The sequence below is a fragment of the Neophocaena asiaeorientalis genome, unplaced genomic scaffold, assembly GCF_003031525.2.
Source record: "Neophocaena asiaeorientalis asiaeorientalis breed wild unplaced genomic scaffold, Neophocaena_asiaeorientalis_V1.1 scaffold45, whole genome shotgun sequence".
Classification (NCBI taxonomy): Eukaryota; Metazoa; Chordata; class Mammalia; order Artiodactyla; family Phocoenidae; genus Neophocaena; species Neophocaena asiaeorientalis.
Window position 1 is genome coordinate 12898077 of NW_020174642.1, and position 11821 is coordinate 12909897.

Here is an 11821-nt window from a genome sequence, read left to right on the forward strand (position 1 = left end):
CACGACTGCCCGCTGCGAAGCTGCTCTGACGCTCTCTCTCCCTCTCCTGTCCCTTTTCCTAGTCCCCACCGAAAGGTGCCACCATTCCCTACCGCCCAAAGCCCGCCTCCACCCCTGTCATTTTTGCAGGTGGTCAGGTAAGAGCCGAGCCGCTCTCGGCCTCCACTGCCAACCTCAGCCTCTTACTGCAGCCCCCGCCGCTGCCCGTTAGTGCACTCAGGTTTTCTCCCTCCTCACGTGCACGTGTCCCCCGCGCACGCTGGACGCAGAGCTCTCCCGGCACGCAGCCGGCCCTGGGGTGGACGCAGGCCACCGCGAGAGAGACCCACCAGGCAGCGTCCGTGGACAGAAAGGGCTGAGGCGGACGCCTTGTGGCGTCCGGGCCCAGGAGGACCCTGGTCCGGGCTCAGGCCTGCTCAGCCGGGCAGCACCGCCCGAGTCTAGCTTCCTGGTGTTTTTAGGAAGCTCAGAGGCAGCAAGGGCTGGGAGCGTTACCAGGGGTTTTATGACCTGGTTGAGGCAACTACGACTGTGAGAACTGGCGCCATACCCCCTGAAATACACGTTCCCAACTTCCCACACACGAGTTCCGCCCAGGAGCACGTGAGGGAGAGACAAGGATGAAGGGGAGGCCAGCTGGGCATCCCGTTACAGGGACGACCCTCTCTCTCCACCCTGCCCCACGCTGGCCGCAGGCCCAGCAGGCCGGCCATGGCCACTTCACACACCTGCTGTTTTGGTGGGAGCCCCTGAGCTTTCTCTCCTGCCAGGGAGGGCCTGGAAACCAGGGGTCACGGAGATTTCTGTCTGAGGCCAGTGGTTGGCTTAGCGGGACCTGGAGGGGCCGACAGGGGGGCCATGCCCTGTCTTCTGCCCTTGGACACTGGGCTCAGAGGCGTCCGCCAGGAGCTCGCTTTGTCCCTTCACAGCAGGGTCACGGCAGCCGCGGTTGAGGGACTTTGCAAAGGCCAGGCCAGTGTGCCAGGAGAAGCTCTGCGTCCAGGTGGCAGTGCTGTGTGCCTTGTTCAAGGGAGAGTTAAGACAGAGACTTCCCAGATGACCCAGGATGGGAGGGCCGTGAAGGAAAAGAGGCAAATACAAACTCTCCATGTTTTTCTCTGCTCTGTAAAAGAACCTTGTCCGGTTTCTCTCCCGCTGAGCCCCGTGAGGTGAGGGCAGGGTCTGAGCTCCTGCGGCAGCGTTTGTGGCGAATCCCCCGGGGGGAGGGGGCAGCGGCCCTCGTGGTTCAGGCCAGCCGCAGACGGCCCGCCGCATTCAGAGCTCCTTTCCTACCGTGCATCCGTGATCAGCGGCAGGTGAGTTACCTGCGTGGCCCCAGCCCCAACATGCAAGCAAGCCCGCAATGATTCCACATGGAGAAGCGCTGGCTTTATTCAGAGGGGAGGCATGTTAACATGAGCCAGAGCCTGGCAGCCTCCCGGGCCCAGCCCAGCCCCGCCCCGGCCGGCAAAGCAGGGCATCACCCACCCCCCCAGTCAGGACAGCGAGGTCCCCGCCGCCGTGGGCTTCACAGGGGCTCAGCACCTTAACCCAGCGCCTGCGCCCTGGGGACAGGTAGTGTGGCCAGCGACTGACTAGTGTTGGTCGTCGGCAGGGGACAGAGTCACAGGAGGGTCACCGCGGCGCTGCAGGTAGCGGGCAGAGGGGTCACTGTACCAGGCCCCGGGCCCTCCCTGCCCGCGTGCAGGACGCGCTGCACACCCAGGCTTCAGAGCCTCCCACCTTCCCCTGTCCCTGGGAAGATGCCCGCACATCCCTGCTGCCGAGAGGCACTTCTTGCCATCCCAGCAGTTTCGGTCCATAAAGATTTCATCCAGACAGAACCTGTGACCTGTCGTCTGTCTGTACCTCTGCCCTGAAATGATGGTAGGCGGCCCGTGCACTTCCAGTAGAACTAGAAACCATAACACCTGAGTGATGAAAAGATAAGTCAGAAACTGAAAGTGTCTGGGATAAAGAACGGCCAGTCGGGGAGCACATGGCGGCACTGTCCCAGGGCCTGTCACACTCGGGGACACGTTGGCGCAGTGCCTGGTGGCGTCCCACGGCCCCGAGCATGCACAGCCTCCCCGATGCGTGCTGTTTCTGGTCAGGTTCCTTTCCTTCCCCACGAGGTGCCCGGGCCTCCCCCAGACGGGGGCTCTGCACCTGCCCCACCTGCAGGCCTAGCGTGGCTGGTGCCGCACGTTCCACGTCACCGAGTCCCAGTGGCAAGTCTTTGTCTTTACTCTCCCTCGACTCTGTGTGGTTTGTTTGTTTTTTGGCTGTGAGTTTCTGGAAGCATCTTGGCTGAGGGACTGTTGAGGCAGGCGGGGCGGGCGGTGGGAGAGGCTTCGGGGCCCACTCACATGCTGCGGCTACTCCGAGTCACTGTCTTGAAGGCAAGTGACACGGTGAAGGCAAAACAAGCCCCCTCTGGGAGCTGTGCCACCAAGAGCACGCTGCCCCCAAGTCACAACGGCCGCCCGGTCCTCTGAGGCTGGAAGACGATCGGCCAACCTGTGGCTGATTTGGGTGCATTTCTCACTTAATCTGGCGTTCCCAAAATTGGTTTTGAGTCAACTTTTAAAGTTTTCTGTTTTGTTGTTTGGGTTTCTTGGAGTAAATATGTCCTGAAAGTGTTTACTCTGATAGCCGATTAAATTCTCAAAGGGTTAATAATCAGTGACTCATAGCGAGGGTCAAGCGTTTGTTCTTAGATACTGTCAGCTGAGGGGCAAGGGAGTGAGAGTCGGAAGCCGGCTGCCTGGCCCTTCCCCTCCCCCCCGCCTCGCCCCGTCGTGTGTCTGGTTGTAGCTCCAGCCACCGAGGGACCTGGGAGGCTCAATGCCAGGACCCTGCCCCCAATCTCTGCACCCCAGGCCCTGGGAGGGTCGCCTCTCCTACGTGAAGGGGGAGGGCCTTAACCAGAGGGACCGGGGCCTGCTTGCAGGAAAGCCCTTCCCGAGGAGGGCCCTCATCCCGCAGGGGAGGCCGCAGTGGGGGACACATGGCTGCCGCTTCTCGAGCTGACGGTGTCTCTCTCTCTCTAGGCCTACACGATCCAGGGACAGTACGCCATCCCCCACCCAGATGTGAGTTTTTACTCTGTCCCTTCACCTCTCTTCTCGTCTCCACTTCCCTCCTACCTGCATGCTGCTGTCCATCGCTACTAATATTAATATTACACCATAATATTAATACTGTTCTCAGTGTTCCTGGCCTGTGTCCTATCCATATGGCCCTGAGTAACCTTTAGTCTCTTAGCACTGATTCTGCTCCTGTGGAGGACTTGGCCTGACGTCCAATTGTCTTGATCGTGGCTGCAGTCCCGGCAATTCCTGCGCACGTGGGGCCTCGGGCGGGGGCCACGGGGCTGCTCTGTCCCCGGCGCCTGCCCCGGTGGGCGGGGACAGCTTGGGCCCCGTGGGCACCTGAGCAGGCAGGTGATGTGCCATCAGCAGGTCTGCCGGGATACTTTGGATGGGCTTTGAACAACTGGTGAAGCTACATGCTCCCTTTCAGGCCCCAGTCGGAGCAGGGTCCGTGCATGCACGAGATCCAGGCTGTTGGGAGCCCGTGCGGCAGACGAGGCTCTGTTCTAGCGTTAGGACGCGCTCCACGCCCAGGGCCGCTCCGGACTGGGTTCCAGTCTGAGCGCAGTGTTGCTGCTGGAGGACTGGACGCCCCGAGCACGCTGCAGGGGAGCCGCAGGCCACAGGGTTGTAGATAGGCTGGGCCGCAAGGTCTGTGCTGCTGGCCCGGGCAGCGGGGTGCGGGGAAGAGAGGGAAAAGGTGGGTGGGTTTGTGTGCCATGGCCGCAGGCACGGCAAGCTGAGGTCTGACCCAAGAAGTGTCCTCTGTCCTGGGAAGGCGGGTCCACGTGCGCTGCTCTCGGAGAGCCAGTGGGGGGCGGGCTCTGTCCAGGCAGAGGGACCGCAGGTGACAGCGATGCCCGCCCATCTTGTGCAGACGCTCGCACTTTCGAACTGGCAGGTGAAGAGCCGGCCGCCTTAAGACGTAAAGTCAGGGCAGGGAGAGTTATAAGAATTCACCGACACTGCGTACATGTGAGATTCAATTCACCATCATTGCAGGACATTTCTATTGAATAGAAAAGAAAAACCAACGGCTTTTCCTTTTTAAAAAAATCCTCATTACGCAACACACATGAATCAAAAGTCAGAGGAAGCTGGTGGAGACGGGGCTGGAGGCCGTCCTGAGCCACATGGGGGACGCCTGCCCTCGCCATCCCACGTGACAGTTGGCTGCGACCCAGGGCACGGCAGGTGCTGGAACCCGGGGAGGGAGCCCATCACCCATGTGGAGTGAGCAAAGCATAGCACTGGTGGGGTCGGGACAGGCACCGTGGCGTGTGGGTTCCGTGGACCCCAATAGAGCGCCCGCATGGTGTGACAGAGATCGGAGGAGAAGCCGGTTTACAGGGTGGCACAGCCTTCACTCCCCGTGGCTGGTGGTCTTGTGCCTTTGGAAAAGCATCTGTGCAAATGCAGACTCAGAACTCAGCACACTTGGTGGTCTGGGCCATGAGGGGCGGTTTACCCAGAGCAGGTCTGAGGTGAGGCTCCGACCCGCAGCCCATGGCAGACCTGTGCTTCCCTGCTGCCCGAGGCCTCCGCGCTGCAGGCCTGAATTCCTGGTCTGGATTCCCTAGGCCAGGGCACACACACCGAGCGAGGCTGGGGGACTCTGACTGGTTTGGTTGGTTGGTTTTCAAATCAATTGGTTGTTTTGCTCTTTCCGTGTGATTGTCTCAGTATCTCTGAAAAATGGGTAGTTTCAATTTTTTTTCGGATTTTAAACTAATTTATAGCTAGCTATTACATGGTTGCCTCATTGAGTTTGATAGAGATTTGAAACACTTGGTTTTTTATGGTGAAAGGGCTTTTGTGAAGGACCCTGCATTCCCCAGACCACGTGTGTGATGGAGCAACTGTTAGGACAGAAGAGCAGGACTTTGATAAATGCTTTCCTTGCAGGAATGGAAAGTTGAAGGCTTGGACCATCACTAAGAATCGTTCAAAACAAAATAAAGCGGTGACGAGTGACCACGGCCAGGAAGGCACTTTTATCTGAGCTTAATATTCAGTAGGAATTTTTTAAAAGCTTCATTTCTTAGAATGCAAGTATAATAATTACAGGAAGTACTAATTTGTTTTATAAGGTAACTGAATACACCATTTGAATATTTCAACACCAGTGGCTGACACACAGCCCACTGTCATCTCAGCCGCTAATTCCTTCCTGAGTCAGGCACAGACTTTGAGAAAATACATTTCTTAGAGCTGAGCATTTCTTCATCTAGAGCTAAAATGTGCGCAGTTTTTCCTGCTTTCTGCTTTAACCCACGTAGGAATCAGGGCCCCACCCTCACCAGTCTCCCTCCAGGTTCTCGCCTGCCTCGGCCCTTGTTTTACCGGAATCCTTCTGGAAGCTCATAGCTCTTGGGCATTCGGAGAAGCCAAGGACTGTTGCATGACTGGGCCTGTCGCAGCTGCAGGCCTTGGTCACGGCCTGTGGCCAGAATGCTCCAGGACGGCCGCCCACGGGTCCTGCCCGAGGGGTCGGGTGTAGTTTCAGACACGAGGAAGGACCATGGTGGCCACAACTCAGGACGCAGGAGCAGATGCGAAGCCTGGACAGACACAGCGTGGCCACCACTGCTCTCTCCCACCTCCGCTCTTTCTGTCCCTGTACTGATTACACCAGGAAGAAATTGGTTTCTTCTGGGAGAAATCAGTCAACGTCAGGCACGCCCTCACGTTAATGGGCCGGCGGCCTCCCTTGGAGCCTGGACATGGGCTTTCGAGGGGCCCTCACCAGAGCTGGGGGCCAGGAGCAGCGGAGCTGTCGGTCCCCGCGGCGCTGGGTCCCAGCAGAGGGTGTTGAGTATCTGGGGGTAGATGGGCGCCGTGTTAGCCGGGAAGCTCGTCACTTAGAGAGTTAGCAGTGGGGAAACTGGGAACGAGTGAGTCATAGTAAGTAGAAGAAACCAGTGGGAGTGCACAGCTAGATCCCGTGCGGACGGTGGTCCCTGGGGCTCTGCTCACAGCGGACACAGCCGGGGATGGAGTGCCTTCCCCGCCCACCTCCTTGGTGTCCCCCTCTGGGAGCCCACAGGGAGGTGCCACTGAGGCTGCTCCTAGCCTCTTCTGGTGAGAGCCCTGCACGGCCACCCCGCTGACGCCCGCACCTCTGGCTCTTTGTTCTTCCAAGATCGGAGGATCTTCAATCCTCTCCTTTTGCAGCTCAGAGTGGCGGGGAGGCACCCCGGCCTCACCTGCCGCAGAGCAGGAAACAGGGGCAGGTTAACGCTTGCCCCTGCCCCTCTCCCCGGGGTTGCACACCCTCTCCTCGGAGCTGAGCTCTTCAGTGGCACGGCCCTCAGCCCGCCCCTCCCAGAATCAGAATGTGCATTTTCACAAGACCCTGGGTAACTTGTTTGCCCGGAAAGTCCGAGAAACACCGATAAGGAGGACTGAGAAGGGAGAACACAGATCCAGTTGAAGTCCCAGGGTTAGCGGATAGGATGGAGGGAGGGAAGCTTCTAAGAGATGAGCACAGAGAATTTCTCAGAATCAATAAACAGAAAATTCTCACATTCAGGAATCCCAAGAAATCCCCAACTAGATCAACCAAAATCCATTTTAGACGCGTCCAAGTAAAGCCGCGTGACACCAAAGACCAGAAGTCAATCTTCCGAGAGGAGAGAGAGAAGGAGTATTATAAAGGAGCAATTGTGGTGGCAAAAGAAAAGAAAACAACTGTCAACCTAAAATGCAACCTCCAGAGGATCTCCCAAGTTACAGATGTTTTCAGACAAACAACTGTGACCTTCTAAGGGCCGCCAGTCAGTAGAAGGAGAATGATCCCAGAAGGAAGGCTATAAATGCAAGAAAGAATGGTGAGCAAAAAAAATGACCATTTCTTTCCTTAACATAAGCACAAATCATAAAGAAAACATTGATATTTTTGACTACATTAAAATTTAAACATTTGGGTCAATGAAAACAAACTTTATAAAATCAAAATCAATGCTATCTAATTGCTGGGATTAACTAACAGAGCTAAATGGGCACCGACAGCATACATAAGATTAGGATGTGTTTGAGGGGATTAAAACATCCTGTAGGTCATTGTATCGTGCAGGAGGAAGGCAAAGATATTGAATTAAGAATAAATGGGGCTTCCCTGGTGGCGCAGTGGTTGAGAGTCCGCCTGCCAATGCAGGGGGCACCGGTTCGTGCCCCGGTCCGGGAAGATCCCACATGCCGCGGAGCGGCTGGGCCCGTGAGCCATGGCCGCTGAGCCTGCGCGTCCGGAGCCTGTGCTCCGCAACGGGAGAGGCCACAACAGTGAGAGGCCCGCGTACCGCAAAAAAAAAAAAAAAGACTAAATGTACGTGTTAAAATTTCAAAGTGGTGACTACCAGAAACACGTTCACTTTCATAACTTCCATAAAGGTACGGAGGGGAAAGCAGGTGGCAGGAAAAGATCAATCAGCACAAAAGGAAGGGAATGAAAAAAAGAAAAGAAACCCTTGAAGATCAGGACAATTAACATAAGATGAGAGAAATTCGTCTACATCTGTGGGTAACTGTGATCAAAGCGGGAGAAACTTTCCAGTTAAAAAACAAAGGCTGTCAGAGGGTTTTTTAAGAAAAGCTAAACAAAAAGACAAGCAAACAAAAACAAAAAATATATATCAGTTTTTTTTTTTCAAGAGACACACCTAAAGAATAAGGACCTAGAAAAATTAAAAGAACAGAAAATCTATTCTAGGAAAATACTAACCCAACGAAACAATACACCATTATTATTATTAGTGGGGGGAAAAAAACTTTACAGGAAATTACTTAGTCATTACTTATTGATAAATGCTTCACTAGAAGATAAAACATTTAAGTTTGCACCTAAAACATAGCTTCAAACATATATAAAGGAAAAAATTAACAAACCATTAAGAGAATTTAACAGATGTTGCAGTGGAACCTTAACAGACCTCTTTCAATGAAGGCCAAGTAGACAAGTACAGAGATTCTGACAGTGCAACGTGAGCCCGAGTTAACCGACGTGCACCGAACACTCCCCCAGCACAGCCACTGAATTCATGAAAACGTTTACACAGCTTGATCACACCCTAGACCGTAAAGAAGACTCACCATCTTTCAAAAATTGGAATCAGATAGATGACTCTCTCCCCATAGAACAATTAACTTGAAATCAATAATTAAAAGGTGAATTTCAAAAAAAAAACCTTGTCGTTATTGAAAGTTAAAGAAGACCAGAAGACCACAGTGAATGGAGAGACACACGATCCTCCTGGAAACGACACCAAAGATCTTTCCGGGTTGAGGTACGGATGCAGTACAATCGCACACAAAATCCCCGCAGGCTGTTTGGAATTTTACGTGAAAGAGGAAGAGCCGAGGATCACCAAGCTAGTCATGCAGACGACATCTGATAGGACAGTCTTTACAGCGTAAACAAAAACCCACTCCTTATGTACCAAGAACTTCAACACGAGAGAGAAAAATTCAGCACTTTTGGAAGAAAACAGTATCTTTCAGTTCACAGATCAGGGAAGGATTTCCTAAAGCAGAAGCACAAACCATGAAGAAAATAGTGATGAATTCAACTACATTAAAATTTTTAAATTCTGTTTCTCTCAAGGCTCCGTAAGGAGAGTGGGGAAAAGATCTTTTCAGCACATATAACCGGAATAGGATTAGTATCTGAAATACGTAAGTTTACGTGAATCGGCGAGAAACAACCCAAGAGAAAAATGGGCGAAAGACACAAGCATTTTGCAGAAGGGGAAACGGGACTCGCAGACTAAACCACGAGGCGGCCCGTCCCTAGATGCGCGCGCTGGCGCGTGGCATGTCCGTCTGGTGGTGACTCGTGGAGCCGTGCGCTTATGGATCCTTCTGACTCGTCGAGTATTTGTCTATGTTTTATGTCCTGACACAGAGTTCGGTGGAAAAGGCAGTTATGGAGAAATGTCTGTGACTGACGCCTGCCTGCTGGCTCCGCCCTCCACCCTCCCCTCCTATCTTCCCTCGCAGTGGTTTGTAGGCACTGGCCAGATTAGAAAGTCTGATTCTCGTTTTGTTTTGTTTTACGGCAGAAATATCTCGAAAAGTGGGAAGTCCCCTTAGCACTTAGTGCTGCGCCCTCCTTTACAAATGTAGGAATGGAGGCAAAGTTAAGGCCAGAGCCTTAACAGACAGAGAGGTGCCAGCTGACACCCATCCGCCCACCCACTCGAGGGACGGGTGCTCCTCCAGGCACCACCGTCCGGTCAGTCCTTCCCGAGATGTCACTTTGTATTCGTGGGTGCCTGAGGGGGGATCTATTTGCTGGTGTGGCCACTGTTTCATACAAAGCAGCAATCCATTGCAGTGGGACAGGTCAGGGCCTGAATCCCTGAACTTCTGCGTGCCAGACTTTGCAGGTACAGCGGAGCCCACCTCGCGGGTTATCTGGCTGTGCCTATAACATGCGTGGCCGGCGGGCTCATCCATTTAACTGAGAGCAGGTGATGGAGAGACCAGAGGAGCACCGCGGGTGCAGGGGCTGTGGGTGGCCAGGTGGGGACGCCCCGCTGGTTTGCGATGTTCATTCACCCCCAACTCACGTGGGCAGCACTTCAGCCTGCCCATCCCTCACGTGGCACCGGGCCTCGCAGACAGGGGCACGAGGCCCACGGAGACCGGATGTGCCCATGTCTACAAAGCTGATCAGTGTTGGAGGTGACTCCAACCAGTTCTCCCGCCCCCAGAGCCCCGCTCTCCCCTGCCATCTCGACCAACGCACAGCAGTGCACTCTTGGAGACTCGGGGACACGTAGGAGAGGGCCCTGCCCTCATGGGGACCATGCCAGCCCGGCCGTCGGACACATAAGCATGTGATGGGGGTAACATCGCAGACCAGGAGCAGAGAGCAGCCTGGCCAAGGCCCCTTAAGCCCTTCAGGTGCCACAGGGCCGCCCCTCGGGCTCCCCGCTGACCCCCGGCCCCGGGTGAAGGGCTGGAACCCCCAGGACGCCAGTCCCGCGCCAGGCGGCTCTTCTTGCACCAGTGCGGTGTCTGCACGAAATCCCAGTGACGGTCAGAGCAGGTGGCCTGCCTGCCCTGGGCTGGGCTCTGGACAGACAACTGGAGGTTTGTTGTCTCCAGAGACGGGGTTTCCTCCTCCATCCCAGGAACTTGTGTTACCTCCTTGTGAGGAGACCTTAGACCCGGTTCCAGCGCTCCGTGTAGGTGGGCTCGGGGCGCAGACGCCGCCCGGTGTCCCCGTGATTCGGGGTGACGATGTACTCAGGGGAGGCGGGGTTGCAGGACCCAGTCGGTGCCCCACACACACACCCTCAGGCCCCAACGCCCATGGGTCCTTGCCACCTTTCTCACGGAGCCCTGGAAAGAGGAGCCGTTGCTAGGGTACCCGAGCCGCGCAGCGGGGTCCCCCACCCTTCAGCGCCTTCCCTGCGGGGTCACCTCGCCCGTGGCGTGGCAGGTACGGGTCCCGTCGCACCTCTTGTCCCCTCACAAGACTTGGGTTGGTGTCCCCATAGCGGTGTTTCCCGGGTGTGCTCTTCTCAGGGGGCTTCTGTGCATGTCTGCTCAGGCCACGCTTAGCCCAGCGGTGTCAGTCACAGAGCAGACCAGCTGGGCAGCAGGTGTGCTGTCGGCCCCCGGCCCCCCCGCACTGGGGACTCTCAGAGCTGAATCTGACCTCAGGTCACTACGTCCCCGCCCCAGAGCTGCCAGGCATGACACCTGAATCTAGGGTGAGGCCGGTTCTCTCCGAGCAGGCCCACCCCCAGAGTGGGGAGAGGCCTGGGGCGGGGGAGGGCTGCTTTTACGGTGGGCTTACCGTTTCCGGGGAGGGAGGGAGGGAAGAGACAGCCCCACACTGGCAGATGCCACAGGAGTGGCCAGGAGACACCAAAGTTTGGCTGCAGCGACAACCCACCCACATCCCAGCGGCAGCACAGCGGAGGTTCTACCGGGAAGGTGTGCCCGGAGGCCACAGGCTGGGCACGGCTCGGCCCCTGGACCCCGACCTGTGGAGGCAGGAGGAGGCCGGACTGGCCGGCCAGCGCGCCACTAGCCCTGTCCCCACGGCCGCACCTGCCGGACATGTGACGGGGTGGCAGGCTCTCGGGAGGAGCCCCCGTGGGGCAGCCGTGATCCCCCATGTACTGGGAAGGGGTGTTCGGCATTTGTTAGGAGAGCGCGCCTGGCCCCTGGGAGGCCAGCAGCATACCCACTCCTCTGTCGCCCGAGGGCTCGCCCGTGAAGGCCATGGACGTGGAGATCCCAGCACTCGTACCTGCCCCCACCCCCGACACGTTCTGCAGAATGGGACCCACGTGGTGACTGGTCAGACCCTCGTCTCACCTGGGGGCGCCCTCCACGCTCTCCGGGTGCCCACACCTGCCAGCCGCAGGGGCTCTGTGGAGGCCCCATGCCGGCCTCCGGGCTCTGGAAGCATTCGGGCTGGGCTTCCTTTGTGAAGGTTGGGAGTTGAGTGCACGTCCTGGAATGTCCTGGGCCTGTCTCCGCTCGGCTGGAGATGTGGGCCGGGCCAGTGGGTGAGCCAGGGCTGAGGACGTGCCCAGAAGTCTCCAAGGCCGGGGGTCCCAGCATTCAGACAGCCCCTATCTTCTGTTATTTGTAGTGTTTACTTAAGAAGTGAAGCTCAGATAAAATAACTAAAGAAACTGCATTTCAAAGCCCCCACCAATGTCTAGTGGCTGGGGGATGGGGGCCAAGGGGCAGGTGACAAGGGCTGA

The 11821-nt window shown here is 56.4% G+C and overlaps 1 protein-coding gene across 4 annotated transcripts in view; it reads left to right on the forward strand.

Annotated features, from left to right (window-relative positions):
• The window catches only part of PCBP3 (poly(rC) binding protein 3), a 174045-nt gene that overhangs the window by 155297 nt on the left and 6927 nt on the right, over positions 1-11821 (forward strand). For all 4 annotated transcript variants that reach the window (XM_024758314.1, XM_024758313.1, XM_024758315.1 and 1 more), the window contains 2 exons: positions 63-137; positions 3054-3095. In XM_024758314.1, coding sequence (XP_024614082.1) covers positions 63-137; positions 3054-3095 — 117 coding nt within the window. The remainder of the gene's footprint in view (positions 1-62; positions 138-3053; positions 3096-11821) is intronic.